Source organism: Sorghum bicolor, chromosome 2 (assembly GCF_000003195.3).
Source record: "Sorghum bicolor cultivar BTx623 chromosome 2, Sorghum_bicolor_NCBIv3, whole genome shotgun sequence".
Lineage (NCBI taxonomy): Eukaryota > Viridiplantae > Streptophyta > Magnoliopsida > Poales > Poaceae > Sorghum > Sorghum bicolor.
The window spans coordinates 61,989,183-62,004,428 of NC_012871.2; the positions used below are offsets into that span (position 1 = coordinate 61,989,183).

At 45.7% G+C, this 15,246-nt stretch overlaps 3 protein-coding genes across 5 annotated transcripts; 2 read left to right on the plus strand and 1 right to left on the minus strand.

Annotated features, from left to right (window-relative positions):
- LOC8083236 (tuliposide A-converting enzyme 1, chloroplastic) lies at positions 96 to 1,400 on the minus strand. Its single transcript, XM_002462453.2, has one exon. It carries the CDS (start codon positions 1,287 to 1,289, stop codon positions 306 to 308), a length of 984 nt encoding a protein of 327 aa, XP_002462498.1. The 5' UTR covers positions 1,290 to 1,400; the 3' UTR covers positions 96 to 305.
- LOC110432446 (2-hydroxyisoflavanone dehydratase-like) lies at positions 1,525 to 5,490 on the plus strand. The gene is made up of 2 exons (XM_021452886.1): positions 1,525 to 2,749; positions 5,372 to 5,490. Exon 1 carries the CDS (start codon positions 1,732 to 1,734, stop codon positions 2,713 to 2,715), a length of 984 nt encoding a protein of 327 aa, XP_021308561.1. The 5' UTR covers positions 1,525 to 1,731; the 3' UTR covers positions 2,716 to 2,749; positions 5,372 to 5,490.
- LOC8083237 (patatin-like protein 2) lies at positions 5,388 to 9,576 on the plus strand. Of its 3 annotated transcripts, XM_021452883.1 has the most exons (9): positions 5,435 to 5,523; positions 6,277 to 6,355; positions 6,881 to 7,072; positions 7,484 to 7,665; positions 7,768 to 7,954; positions 8,260 to 8,427; positions 8,618 to 8,920; positions 8,999 to 9,180; positions 9,268 to 9,576. In XM_021452883.1, the coding sequence occupies exons 3-9, from the start codon at positions 6,944 to 6,946 to the stop codon at positions 9,323 to 9,325; spliced, it is 1,209 nt and encodes a 402-aa protein (XP_021308558.1). In that variant the 5' UTR covers positions 5,435 to 5,523; positions 6,277 to 6,355; positions 6,881 to 6,943; the 3' UTR covers positions 9,326 to 9,576. The 3 variants fall into 3 exon arrangements, with proteins under 3 accessions (XP_002460354.2, XP_021308559.1, XP_021308558.1); XM_002460309.2 differs by lacking the exon at positions 6,277 to 6,355 and having other exon boundaries at positions 5,388 to 5,523; XM_021452884.1 differs by lacking the exons at positions 6,277 to 6,355; positions 6,881 to 7,072 and having other exon boundaries at positions 5,394 to 5,523.

The following is a 15,246-nucleotide window of genomic DNA, read 5'->3' on the forward strand; positions in this document are numbered from 1 at the left end:
TCTCTCACAACAAATCAGCCAACGGTACTTTCTGTCACGGCTTATTAGCCACAAGTCGTGGCCTAAACCGCCTCGTTTTGATCAGAACACACACAAGATTTTAATCAAGTTTGGACTCATCAGATGGTGATCGAAAATCCTCCACCGAATGTATCAGCAACAATAATAAGTTTCGGACTGCAAAAACGTAAAAGCAAACAACGACAATATGAATTCGCCGGCAGGTTTTCAGTTTTCAGACACATCAGCCAATTGTGCGCAAATGCAACGTACGGCGGCACGACGGCCACGAGATCGCAAGGATCCTACAGGTTAACAAATCTGGCAATGGCGTCGTCCTGCGCGATAGCGTCGGCGCACGCCAAGTCGACAAGGTGGAAGCAGTGGCCCTGCCCGCTCACCTCGAGCACCTCCACCTCCCCGGTCCATCCGCTGGCCCTCAGTTCCTCGGCGTACGCGCGCCCCCGGTCGCGGCACACGTCCTTCTCCGCGAGGCACACGAGGACGCGCGCGCACGCGAGCCCCTCCAGCGTAGGCGCGCCGGCCGCGAGCGGGTTGATCCAGGGGTCGTCCAGGCCCGAGGTGCCCGGGCACACCACGCGCCACATGGTCACCACGTTCTCGACCAGAGCGGGGTCCGTCTCCTCGGAGGCCACCCGATCGGCTCCGAGGAAGTAGGCGTGCACGATCGCGACGCCGCTGATGCGGGCGCCGTGCGGGAGGGGCTCGGCGCCGGCGCGCATCGCCATGTGGTGCGCGATGTTGGCGCCCGCGCTGTCGCCGCCGACGCACAAGCGGGAGAAGTCGCCGTGGTCGGTGAGCCAGGGTTCCTCACCGGATCCAGGGAGGGCGTGGGAGGCGACCCAGACGAGCGCCCGCCAGGAGTCGTCGTACGCGGCGGGGAGCGGGTGCTCGGGCGCGAGGCGGTACTCCACGGAGACGACGATGGCGCGGGCGCGCGCGGCGAGGGAGGTGAGGTACGCGTGGAAGACGAAGTTGAACGCGGTGTGCAGGCAGAAGCCGCCGCCGTGGAAGTACACTAGGATTGGAAGCTTCTTCCTGCTTCCGCCGTTGTCTTCGGTCTCCTTAGCGGGCGGAGGGAGGTAGAGGCGGACGGCGACGTCTGAGGAGACGGCGTGGTCCTTGGAGGCGACGCCCGTGGCCGCGTCCGTGGAGGCCGGGACGGGGTCGGAGCCGAAGAAGCGCTCCACGCGGCCGCTCTTGTAGACGCGGATGAACTGCGCCATCTCGAAGATGACCTCATCGTCGCTGGCGCCGGAGCCGGCCATGGGTGGTGTCGGGGTGTGGCTGGGAAGGCCGAAGGGAAGGCGAGGGCCGAGCAGGTTTGAAGTGCGGTCGCCGCAGGTTGCACGTCTTCACGTCTAAGCGCCGCCAGCAGCGGTTGGCGTGTGTTGAATGCGGGAGGCGTTGACAGATCAGCGGCCTGGTTGGGATGGGCTCAGCTGAGAATGACCCATGTGGCCCACGTCAGTGAGTGGTTGGATTTGGACAGTGTTGGACTCTCGAACAGGCTGGTTCGAAAGGTCAGATCAGATCCCATACTCGCTCACTGGCCACGGCTGCGCCGCGTCCGCGTCGGCGGCGGACAGCCCGGCGCCGCTGGGTCTCCGGCTCTTCGCCGCAGACATCCAATCCAAATACTGAAGGTCTGAAGTAGACTTTCCCAGCTCGTGGGTTCGACTTCTGCGATCCCTTCCGTGGCCCAACGCCATGTCCAACGCCGACGTGGGCGACGGCGACGAGGTCGTCCTCGACGCCCCCGGCTTCATACGCGTGTACAAGAGCGGCCGCGTCGAGCGCTTCCTTCCGGTCGACTTCGCCCCGCCCTCTACTGACGCCGCCACCGGCGTCTCCTCAAAGGACGTCGCCATCCTCCGAGACGCCTGCGTATCGGCTCGCATTTACCTCCCGGCGGCCCCCTCCTCCGGAAGTTACAGCGGCAAGCTCCCCGTCCTGGTGTTCTTCCACGGCGGCGGGTTCTGCCTCGGTTCGGCGTCCGACGCGGCGGTGCACGCCCACGCCAATCGGCTCGCCGCGGCGGCCGGCGCAATCGTCGTGTCGGTGGAATACCGCCTCGCGCCGGAGCATCCGGTCCCCGCGCTCTACGGGGACGCATGGGCGGCGCTCCAGTGGGTGGCCGAGCACGCCGCGGGCCGGGGGCAGGAGCCCTGGCTGACCGCCCACGCGGACCTCGGGCGCGTCCACGTCGGCGGAGAGAGCGCGGGCGCCAACATTGCGCACCACGCCGCGATGCGCGCTGGCAGCGAGGAGCTGGGCCACGGCGTCAAGCTCAGCTCGCTCGTGCTGATCCATCCCTACTTCCTGGGAGGCGAGAGCTCCGAGACAGACGAGATGGGCGTAGCGTTGCTCCGCGAGCTCGTCCGGCTGTGGCCGGTGGTGTGCCCGGGCACGAGCGGGTGCGACGGCGACCCGTTGATCAATCCGATGGCAGAGGGCGCCCCCAATCTCTCTACCTTGGGGTGCCGGCGCGTGCTGGTGTGCGTCGGGGGAAAGGACCCGATGAGGGGCAGAGGAAGGCTGTATTGTGAGAAGCTGAAGGGAAGTGGGTGGCGCGGGGAGGTGGAGGACTGGGAGGCGGACGGTCAGGGACACGGTTTCCATCTCTCGTGCGCCATGAGCGCAGAGGCGGAGGCGCAAGTCCGGGTCATCGCTGAGTTTCTGAGCTATGGATGACATCTCCGTTTATCCACTCCTTCACGCGGCCATGGTGCATTGTTCTCGAATCTGATGTTTGGTTACATTTTTGTTTCGAGTTTTGATTAAGGACATGCATGTTTTGAATTTTTTTTCATAGATTTGTCTAGTCTATATAGTCTATACTCCTTATCTTGTTGCGTGCTGAGTTACAGTTAGTCCTAGATTTTATTGTATCTACTAGATATTTCATAAGCTTTGGGTATGGGTTCCAGATTCTCAAATTTCATCAGAAGAAGGGCTTACTGAATCAGGACAAAATGAACTGAGCTGTATTAGACTTACCTTTGGGTAATGTCTATTGGTGCAAGACCCAGATTGGGTATACCTATGCAATCTGTATTTGCTTTGCCTGTTTATGACAAAATCCTAGCATTGCTAATATTCTCTTTAGTACAGCCCTGGTGACATTGTTGCATAACATGAGCAGTCATTTAGTATACATGAGTCGTGAGGCTTCTCATACTAGAGCATTGTTCCTCCACAAATTGGAGAAATGGCTGGTAGTCTCACATGCAACAGTCTAGGAGCAGCCACCTACGATGGAATAACCCAACAGTTGTAAAACAAATCAATATGGGGAGAATTTCTCTTGGACCAACTTATTTGATGATATCTCTTGCGTTGATATCCACCTTCAGGTATCCTAGGTGTGTTCTGTTTGTCGTACAAGGCATGCATGATGTCTTTGTCAATCTTTTACTTCCATTGCTGCATCATGGGGCTTTGAGAAATACTGCTTCCTTGACTTGTCTTTTTGCTTTCATTGACCAAACACACTTTCCTTTATCATCTTGCAAAAGGCATGCTGTTTGAGCAAGATATAAGTTATACACGTAAATTTTGTGGTATGCATGAACCGAAGGATCTTGGTAGAATTTACAGAGAAATGCTGTAGTGATTTGATCCGTTGCAGTATCAACAATCAAGTTAGGGTTGACCATCGTGCATATGTTCGTTCATCTATGTTGACTCATGAGGAAAGAAATGTTTTCGAAAAAGTAACTGCACAAGAAGTCGACTCCAGTGGTGGCAGGAGCCAAACTTGACAGCAAATTGACCAGAAGCCGAATCACCATTCACATTACTAGTAGCTATCATATCAAATTTCTTGTATTTGTGATTTATATGCAAATCTTCTTTATCTTGTAAAGATATCAGACATTTTTCAAAATTTCAAAAAGATATGATGGATTTCCTTTGAAGCCCACTGCTTGCTTCACTTAAATTCTTACCTCTTACTACTTTTTTTTGAAAGAAATTGGCAGGAGCTCTGCCTTTCTTTTTTTTTCTCGAACAACACAGGAGAACTGCGCGTCATTTCATTAAGATAGAGAAAAGAGGTACACAGGTCAAGAGACCCAACTCACACACACAAAACTCACCCACCCCACACACTGGCTACTAGGTTACAGAATCGCCACACTAAGAACTGGGAACGACCAAAAAATCTCTATGCCTTAAACCCCACCAGGCAGCAACCTAAACACCAACTCCTGGAGTTTGGAGGCACCCGCCAAGCACCAGAGCCCTCCCTCTGAGCTAATAGCCCAAAGGACGTCCTGAATACTTGGCCTCTTATTATCAAAGACACAAGTATTGCGATGCTTCCAAATCTCTCACGCCACCAAAATAATCAAGGAGTTGAGTCCTTTACGCGCCTCCTTGGGGACAGCAGCAGTTGTTCTCTTCCACCATCCTGAGAAACGAGTTGCAGTAGGCTGAGGAGCCAACTGCAGCAGCCCTAACTGATGCAAAATCAGAGACCAAACTTGTCGAGCAAAAACGCAGCCCACTAGTAAATGATTTATTGTTTCATCCTATTGATCACATAGCGGACATGCCTCAGGATGGGGTAGGTTCCTCTTTGCTAAACGATCAGCTGTCCAAACCCGGCTGTGAAAGACCAACCAGATGAAAAACTTGCAGCGCGGAGGAGCCCAAGTTTTCCAGATTCTTCTCCAGGAGCCAAACCTGATGGATCCTTCAAAAAAGGCAGCATCGGCTAATTTACTGCTGCAGGAACCATCCTGCGTTAATTTCCATCTATATTGGTTTGGAGTTTCTGGATGCAAAATGAAGCCATCCACCATATCCCAAATCTGGAAGTACTCGAGCATCACCTCAACTGTACGAGCTCCCTTAACATCCTGGGTCCAACTTCTATTGTGCAAGGCCTGGGCCACAGTCCTTTTGCCTTTCAATTAAGAGTGGAATAAAAAGTTCATGTACAAGAGGAATGAATTAAAAGCTCAAGCTTGGGGCAGCTTAAGGGCTCTCCCCCCGACCCCCTGCCCCCAAATCATAAAGCAACAAAAGTTTACTCCTCAAGGTCTAGCGCCCTTCTTTGCCAACTCCGCGACCTGCAGCACAGTGCAATACTAATTTTGAAAGAATCTTCGGTTTCTTTCCTTCCATAAGTTCCACATGACGTAAATGGCCATCCCATTAAGGGCCTATTCGGTTAGGCATTCCTGGCCTGGAACGGCCCGGAACATTTCCAGCCCAGTACAAAATATCGAATGGTTCCAGGCCCGAAATAGTTACGAACGGCCCCTAAATATGCGCCTTTGGCTTTGATGAAATGAATGTGCTGCATCTTCCCACCAGTCTTTGATATTGTCGAAATCAGCAGGTAGCACTTGCTGCCAGATCACCAAATTCTCTCAGGTGGACACTTGCAACCAGACCATCTGCGCAAAGGGGCAAAGGAGGCAAAGATGATGGCCTGTTTCTGGAGGTCCATTGCATAATGGGCAGCTGGTTGGGTGCAGCCAACCCCTGATGGTGAGGTTATCTGCTGTTAGCTGTTTGTTTTGAATTAGGATCCAGGCGAACAACTTGCATCTATTTTCAGTGTGAGCCCGCTGCCCGCTAAATGAGTTTTGTGTGATCCCACTTGACCACCCCAAAGAACTGTGCACAGTAAGCTGAATGGGTGGTGTAGACGCCATCCACCGTCCATTTTGAAACGATGTGCATATAGGTTCACCTAAGTTTGCATTATCAGTTGCATTAATTTTATGTTCTAATGTTAACTATTGGATCCACAATACTCCCTGCACAGTCATCTTCATTCTTTTGTTCTTTATACCTTTTGGAAATCAAACATCTATCCTTTAGATTTCTCTTTACCCAAAGAGTCTTGAATCCTTAATCATGAGATGATATCTTGTCTTAGCATGTGACCTTACATAATATATGGAATTTGATTACACCTTTAGGATATGGAAACCTGGAAGTCTACAACTTGTCCCTTCATTGAGCCAAGGAAAAAAATGATAACCTTTCTGTTAGTTCATGTGATGTGGAGAACAGAAAACAATCATTTGCGTATAAAAGGAATGAACATACCTCACCGATGATGCAACAACTATCCATGTAATAAAATCCGTGATAAATTAAATGTAATATGCTATTCTGGTTGTTTCCCCTATAACCGCATGATGTCCACAGTCATGCAGCAGCGAGCTTCTTCCTGATCTTGGTATCTTAGTCAATCAGCATGAAACAGCATATGTAATTTGTCACCTTTGACAGGGTTGCATGCATCAGCGCAAGCTGAGGTTGAAAACTTGAAATAGTGCACAGAGGCTTGCTTTCTTTTGGTTCTGAATAAGTGAGTACTACTTTTCCATCATAACTAAAGCATTGAATTGTAACAATTTCCTTTTTCTAGCAGTGCCTTCAGGGCATTAGTAGATCCCTTAGCTCAAGGGCAACTCAGAAAGGGATGCTTATTCCCCCAAAAAATGGTTATTGTTTCTCACAAATGCAAGCATCTCAGTCGTTACAATAATAAAGAGAACCACATTTTCCATTCCTAGAAATATTATAATACGCATTAAAAGTTTACTTAGGTGACTATTTGTGTTCCTTTAAAACACCCTAACCCTTAACAATGTTTCAAACATTTGACTTGTACGTTTGCACCTAGGAATGGAGTATTTGACAATTGACATGTTGCCATATTGGGCACGATATTATCCCACGTTTAAGTTGCGCATAATGGTTAACCACTGAATGTATAGATCTTCTTGGAAACATCTCGTCTCTTTATGTTTAGCCAGTTCCTTTGCCTGCCAATACCTTGAAATTTCTCATCTTGAAGCCTATAAAAACTTGTCCTGTATATATATTTCAGCATCCTGATTGTCCTTGGTGAAGGTTCAATTGTGTTAAACTGGCCCTTAGAGAGACTTGTAATATGGAGAAAGGAAAACACATCCAGCCACCGACTTATGGCAACCTTGTAACGATTCTTTCTATTGATGGTGGAGGCATTCGAGGAATCATTCCGGCTGTTGTTCTCACCTTTCTGGAATCAGAGTTGCAGGTAAATCTGTAGAAGCAGAACTGCGCAATGTGGTTTCATGTGTCGTATGATTGCCTAGGCAACACTAACTTAGTGAGAGATATGATAGTTTAGAACTCCCTACTGCATATGTTGCTCGCATGAGGGTGATAAATGCATTTGTAGAGTCCAAAGTTTGTTGATATGCTAGTTCAAAGTACAAACCATTTAGAATTAAACCCAATTCACAACTATAATCCATCGTGAGCGATAATTCTGGAGAAGTATTGTTAACTTAAACCTTAATAGATTATGACTTTCATAAAACCTGAGTAAATCTTGAAAGCCTGTCGCAATTGCATTGCAGTCAGAATTAGGAGTGCCATCCTATTTTTAATACGCTAAATGTTCTATTGATTGATTCTTATGTAAAACTGTTCTTAATTGTTAAAGAAACTTGATGGAGAGGAAGCCAGGTTAGCAGATTACTTCGATGTCGTTGCTGGGACCAGCACAGGGGGGCTTGTGACCTCAATGCTGGTTGCACCAAACAATACAAACAGGCCACTCTTTGCAGCCAAGGATATTCAAGCATTTTATATGAACCATGCTCCCAAGATTTTCCCACAGCAGAGGTGAATATGTTATTGTTCTTGTTAATTTTTTTTGACCGAATATTGTTCTTGTTGATTGGATTGCAAACTTTTCCGGCCAATGTATTTTTGGTCTTTCTTTAGGGGTCCATTTGGTAAGATAATGAGGATATTCCGATCGCTGTCAGGACCTTCCTATGATGGTAAGTACCTTCATGATGTTGTCAGAAAGAAGTTAGGAATCACCAGGCTGCATGAGACTTTAACAGATGTGGTAATACCAACTTTCGACATCAAGCGGCTACAACCTATTATTTTCTCGTCCTATGAGGTGTCTCTCTCTCTCTCTCTCTCTCACCCCTACCCTATCCATCCCTCTCAAGCCTGTAAAGAGTGGTGATTCATACCATAACACATTGTATGACTTATGAATAGTTCTCTGCATGTTTATGACAACTAGTTAGAACCAAATAACTTCAGCTGTATATGAAATGCTTCTACTCAAATGAGAACACTTCAACTGGTTGTTAGAATATATCAAAAAGGGGAAAGATCTAGGAGTGAATAACAGAGACTTCCATTGATCCTCCATGCTTAAACTTAAACATTTACATGAGCTTTCTTTTTATATCATAGGTTAAGAATGAGAAGTACAACACAATGGATGCTCTACTATCAGATATTTGTATCAGCACATCTGCTGCTCCAACTTATCTTCCTGCACACTACTTCAAAACAGAAGATTGCCATGGGAACACCAAGGAGTTCCATCTTATTGATGGAGGAGTAGCTGCCAATAATCCGGTGCGATATTTATCAGTAATTATGCATCAGTATCAGAAATTTGCACTTCAATCATGATGCAAGGCGGATACATTATTTACAGTTCTTCTATGTGTAAAATCTTGCAATATATCAACATAATATGTGATTCAGAAATTAAAATTAACTTTGAACTTTTTAAGGAAACCTAATATACCTTTCTGTTGTTTAGGCTTTAGTTGCCATTGGAGAAGTAACCAAGCAGATATTCAAGGAAAACCCAGATTTCTTCCCAATAAAACCTATGGATTATGGCCGGTTTTTGGTCATTTCACTAGGCACAGGCTCCGCAAAGTTTGAAGCAAACTACAATGCACAAAAGGCTAAATCATGGGGAGTGTTGGGTTGGTTGCTTGGCAGTGGATCCACTCCCTTGGTAGATATTTTCACACAGGCAAGTGCAGATATGGTGGATATCCATATCTCTGCTGTTTTCAAAGCCTTGCATTCTGAGCAAAACTATCTGAGGATTCAGGTGAGTACAGTGGATACATTTAGTTTGCAGAGCTAATAGATTTGCTTTATCTCAAAAATTACTATTTCAAAATAACAGGATGATACTCTACAAGGGACACTGTCCTCGGTTGATGTTGCAACCAAGGAAAATATGGAGAAACTTGCCAGAGTTGGAGATATGCTACTAAAGAAACCTGTGTCACATGTGAATTTGGAAACTGGCCATATGGTGCCTGCCTGTCATAGGACAGAGATGACTAATGAAGAAGCTCTAAAGAGGTTAGTTTTACCTCTACACCTCCTATCATAATGATGATTGCATTGGAACACCCAATTAGGATGTACTTAGCTGTTTAACATTTACAGATTTGCGAAGCTACTGTCTGATGAAAGGCGAATTCGCAAGGCAAGATCGCCAAAATGAAGAAAGCCCTCATGCTTGTTTCAACACACTGAGAGAACCCTGCATTACTTCAATTAGGAATTATGGTTGCTATTATTTGTTGATATGAAGTTCCGTTGTAACAATAAAACAATTCGTAGGTGATCAGGCTGACACTATGAATTGATGATGTTAGCTTCTGCCATCTGGCTTTCGTAGCGTGTAAAAAAATTAGAAAAATACTAAAATTCTTTTTAATAAATATCAGTATTGAATTACTTGCATCATTGTTTTGTTATTAGTGTTGTTGGTTTTAATTCAGCGGTTCAGCCGACAAGGGAAGAAAAAGTTTCCAGGTTGGCCATGCACTTAAACATTGGAGCAGATAGATACCCCGCAGTGCTGCATGGAACAAGCACCTGGTACGATTGTGCCTCGCTTTCTTCAGAGAAATAGGCTAATCGATCTTTGCTTTGAATAACAGGCAAGATGACCTTGTTTTTCAGAAAGATCGCTGTGCCTTTGGTACTTACTTAGGCTTCTGCCGTTGGGCATGGGCGGAATGACATCAATTCCATTCGATTTGGAGCGTGTAGAGTCTAGACAAATGTGTAGCAAGGGGCTCACTGGATCAAAGGCAAAGCTGCTCATATTTTATGGCGTACTTCATGGATAGTCAATGCAAGAGGATCATCTGTCTGATGAAAGTTTCACCTCATTACAATGCTGCCAAATAAAACTTCAAACACTGATGTAGCTGTGATCAGATCGCGGACCTTTGCAGCAACCAAGGGGCAAGGGTGCTGGGATTGAGATATGGGTACGTGTACAGACCGTCTATAGCCTTCCAAAACGAGGTAGCCATGTGGTGCTCTACAGAACACTCATTAGCCCCTGCATGGCTGCAACTTGAAGAAAAGGACTTGAACATCCATCACCAATCGATTTGGAGCACCGAAAGATCTCGTCAATCTCAGAAGTAGGTGTGTATCATGCAACTTTAGGAATACAAATTGTCGACAAGCACATCTCTAGTCCTTTGTTAATATTATAGGCTTATAGCTACGATCAGATGAGTGGCACTGGGTAGAAAGAGCAGGGACAGTTGGCATTTGGAATCGGAGTGCCCTCCCCTTTGTCTGGATGGCAGCTAAATATGCTGCAATTAACTAGAGCTCAGAGCTCCGGCCAGCCAGCCATGGCGGCATTTGGTCACCCCTTAGTGCCCCATGGCTGCGCCCCATGGACCATCGTTTCTGAAAAGGCCCCATTTGACAAGTATTTCCGGCAATATAGAATGATCTCCGTCGCACTGCCCCTGACAGGACAGGCGTGAGCTTTTTCTTGGAGCATGTTATGTTAGTGGCCTTCGCCGGTTGGGTCTCCTAAACCGTTGGTTGGATCCTGAGCAAGTGGCTTTGCAACGCCGTCGGCCGTCGGCCGTCGCCGGGCCGGCCATGTTTTATTTCCCCTGGGAGCTCAGGCGCCCATAGGCTGAAAGGTTTAATGATGAAAAGGTGAGTTCCTAGGACCAGGGAGCTCTGCCGCCGGCGAATGTGCGTGGCCGGTCAAAAGGGCTGTGTTCGATGGAGCACAATGCAAGCGGAACACAGATGCCATTGCCATGGGCGCCTAGCTACTGTCTCTGTCTGTGCGTGGTCACAGCTGGTCAGAGACGGGAAGATTCCCAGAGCGTTCCATGCAGAGATTCAGTTGGCGAAACCCTGATTCTGAAACCTCTTCTGATGGAGACATGACAGTAAACATAATGTGTTGTAGTAATACTAACTTTTAGCAGTGGTCTGGCATTTCAGGTAATTTTCAACAGTTTATTTACTACGTGAGTGTAGCGGCACCTTCCGATCCGAATCATTGCGCTTTAGAAGTTCCTTTTCCTTTTTCCAAGCGACGTGCGCGTGCACAAGAACAGAGTTTTTGACTGCAGTCTTATTAGTTATTATCACCATGTGACTATAACCCCCCGATTGCGGTGAAAGTGACATGGCGCCATGGTGGACTAACATGGGTGTTCGAGTTGCTGTCAAAAAAACATGGGTTGAAGAGTAGACACTTGCATTTCCATTTCTTTTATCTCTCTCTTTCATGTTCTGCCCCATCATACTGATAGCCCTTTTGTTTCGAGCGTCACAATGTTGCAAACCGGAACACTTTATCTCTCCTTTCTCACTCTCTCTCTCTCTCTCTCTCTCTTTTTTTTTGAAATCTCCTCTCCCTATAAATTGTCACTGAGATCGCCCCTCTCGAATCAAACTCCTAAGGAAAACTACTAGAGCTAGCACCAGACTACCAGAGCAGCATCTCCCTTCTGACGCTACACTCCAGTGCCTCGCTAGACTCCACACACCTTGCTAAAGATGGCCGCCGGTCTCGTCAAGCCGTCGTGGGCGTGCATTGCCATCATCGTCTTAATCGTCACGTCGTCCAGCGGCGCGGCGACCGGCGAGGCGAGGAGGCTGCTGGTTGCGGAGAAACACGCGGTCGAGGGATCATGCGCCGGTGGTTGCCGTCCTCTGGTGCAAGGTCTCACGGCGACAACCACCAGCAAGATGGCGACCACCGACGGGCGGCCCACGGCTCCCGGACACAGCCCAGGCATTGGCAACAAGATCGCTGGCAACACCCGTTGAAATGAATATACTCCCTCCATTCCAAATTATAAATCCACTAATTCATCGATCGATCGATCAATCATCATGACCATCATCATTTGCGCGCGTTCCTTCGTTACGCAGTCCAGGGATCGGCAAACAAGATCGCTGGCAACACCCAGCCCGTTGAAATATACATCATCAACGAGAAGCCTTTATTTGCTTGATGTACATGCATGTTTCTTTGTTTTAATTTCCTTGTGGTTGTACATGAGATAGTGCATCGATCATGAACTTGTAATGCAAATTTCCTTTTCCTTTTCCTTTCCCTTTCTTTTGTAATAAAGTTACTCATGTTTTGTACGGCCCCCGTCTCTTTATTTGTGTATAAAAAAAATACTCTATGTTCCTCTCTCTTCGAGTTCTTCGAGAGTTCATATATGTATATATAGGATCTTCGGCCGCTTTTGACCAAATAGTTAATGTTGACGATTATTGCATACAGAGGTCGGAAATGAAGTGCCCCGCGCGCGGCCGACGCCCCGGCACGACCATATATTTAGCAACAAACAAAAACATGCAACGATGTGTGCTGCTTGGAGAACGAAGAGAAGGAATCTAGCAAACAGCCATCGAAAAGTTAATGACCATAATATATTTGTGCAGAGAGATGCCTAGGTTTAGATAGCTTGATAGATTAGTCTATGTGCATGGCTGCATTGCCGTCCCTGTCCACCAAAGGATCCTTATCATGCATGATTATTCTCTCACCGTACGTGAAACGACGATTTCTTATGAATAAGATCACTGATCAATTAAATGATATTTTTCTTGGACAAGCTCAAGCTAGCTGAGTGCATGAAGAATCTCAGGATAATTTTAATATCGTCCCAAGTTCGAACTAATATCGTCGAGAGGCACAGTTAGTCAGTAGAGTATCTGTATTTTTTGGGGGGCAAAGTGGTTGAGTATCAGCTGTATTTCGGTTAGGGCGTCCGCAGCGGTTGTTGGCTTACGTGGACGTAAGATAGAATAAAAAAAAGAAAGCAACAGGCTCGTTGTGTGTATAAGGTCGGACGAAAAACTCGAAACTCGTTAGTTTATGGCTAGCTCGGTTCGTTATTATAATGAGCCGACACTGCTGCATGTTCGGGCAGCCTGTTGCCTCGGTTCCCGAGTCGGTGCTGCCATTCCGGGACTAAAGGCCCACCCTTTAGTCCTGGTTCGGGGAACCGGGGCTAATACCAACTGGTGTTAAAAGGTCCTGCCAGGGTTGCCATGTTGCAGGTACCAACCGGTGTTAAAAGGGATCTTTTTTTTGATTCATTTCTTCGGTTCTGTTTATTGTTTTTATATAATAATAATAATAATAGATTTTTCAATACATATTTTATGCTGATACAATAATATATATATATATATATATATTACACACATATTAAGCATATATAAATAAAAATTATAGGCTTAGCTTTATAATTAAGCTTTGCCTATAATAAAATGAATATGCCATATCAAAAATTAAATAGATATGTAAAAAGCTTTATATATAGTTTTATAAGTATAAAATTCGTAACACATATATACATAGAGTTCTCCCAATGTCTAAAACCGATACAAATGATCATCGTTGTTTGGAATAAGAGTTTCGTTGCCGTTGAAGTGAAACTCACCGTTTGGATTGATCACTTGCTCGCAGGAGAAATCCTGCTATGGTCTCTTGGATAGCTTTGATTCGGTCTTTTTGCATGACCTTTTCCCTCAACCATTCCATATTTAATTTGAAATAAATAAAAAAGTATTAGTTATCTAAGTTATTCAATATAATTTAGGAGATAATGAAAAAAGACATGTAACGTACTCTGAGCATCTCTGTGGTTGTTTGATTGACTTGTGTCATCATGAATTTACACACGTCAATAAATCTTTACAACCACTGAGATGTTCACGGTCAATAAATCTTTCCCAAACCCTACACACAGCCATTGTGGATCGTGAACTAATAATTACAGAGTCATATTATGATATTCTTTTAGCTGAGATCGACATTACCTACCTTTGAATAATGTTTACCATTTGTTGATAATTTTCTTATGGTTTTCTCATTGAGTCAAAGATTATCAACCGGTTCTTGGGAATTTCAATGACCATGAGTATCCAATGAAAGTTGTTTACACACACATATATATAGTCAGACCTATATATAACTATATAAAACTCGTCTCGAGTAATAATAAGTAAAATAAAATGTGCATGCACTAAAATTAAAAGAGAGAATCAAAAGTTTAATTAATATCATTAAAAAATAAGCACATATATAAGCAAATGTCTGGAAATAACTCACATTACGATCCGGACACTTGTAGAATATACGACCCTTGTTTACTCCCACTTTCGACACTTTGTACTCCATCACAATCTTCTGCCCACACTTGCCACAATTAATGAGAGGGAGTTCCGGCCGGTATCGCTTTTGAACCCGTTGAGAGACTGAAGACCCGGTCACGGTTGCCATCTACTATTCATACTCAATTTTTAAACAATTATAAATTACACATTTACTAGTAAACATGTATGATTAAAGAAGAGCATAATAATATCCTTTATTTGTCTAGTTACTTCAACAAATCTTTTAAATTATACAATGGACATTATGTAGTAATAAAAACTTATCAAGTGATATTAACAAACCAATTAATTTGAACTATCCTACTTGCTAAGATCATAAAAAGATACTATAATTCATAATTCATTCTTGCAAACTACATTAATACTAGGTCAACCATGAAATATATATATATATATATATATATATATATATATATATATACACACTAAATCAAGTGAATGATTCAAAATAACAAAGTAGATTTGAGCTAACAATAATGGAAAAATCACAAGCCAAAAACAACATGACAAAGACAAGAAAGGATGCAGTTAGTCATCTCCAAACACGAAGAGACGATGACAGAGTCGAAGAAGATCAACAATGGGCATCGGAGATGAATAACAAAGGAAGACCAAGCAAGAACAACAAAATGGAAGCTCACAACAATGGTGCTCTCGGTTTCGAATGGGCAGAGGGGAGGAGGTAGCCGGCCTATAAACCAGACCCTTAGCACCGGTTCATAACACAAACCGGTGCTTAAAGGGTCATCCTTGTTACAAACCGGTGCTAAAGGCTTTACCTCGGTCCATGGCACTGGCCGGTGCTAAAGGGGACCCTTTAGCACCGGTTGGTAACACAAACCGGTGCTAAAGGGTCCCTGCCCCGACAACACCTGTCAGTAGTCGTTGGGCAGGACCCTTTAGCATTGGTTCGTGTTACGAACCTGTGTTAAAGGGGCCTTTAAC

Excerpts from the sequence above, each read along its gene's own strand:
- LOC8083236 (XM_002462453.2), bottom strand. The coding sequence starts at position 1,289 with ATGGCCGGCTCCGGCGCCAGCGACGATGAGGTCATCTTCGAGATGGCG.
- LOC110432446 (XM_021452886.1), top strand. The coding sequence starts at position 1,732 with ATGTCCAACGCCGACGTGGGCGACGGCGACGAGGTCGTCCTCGACGCC.
- LOC8083237 (XM_002460309.2), top strand. The coding sequence starts at position 6,944 with ATGGAGAAAGGAAAACACATCCAGCCACCGACTTATGGCAACCTTGTA. Across the intron at positions 8,428-8,617 it reads GAGTAGCTGCCAATAATCCG|GCTTTAGTTGCCATTGGAGA; the intron begins GTGCGATATTTA and ends TCTGTTGTTTAG. Across the intron at positions 8,921-8,998 it reads AAAACTATCTGAGGATTCAG|GATGATACTCTACAAGGGAC; the intron begins GTGAGTACAGTG and ends TCAAAATAACAG.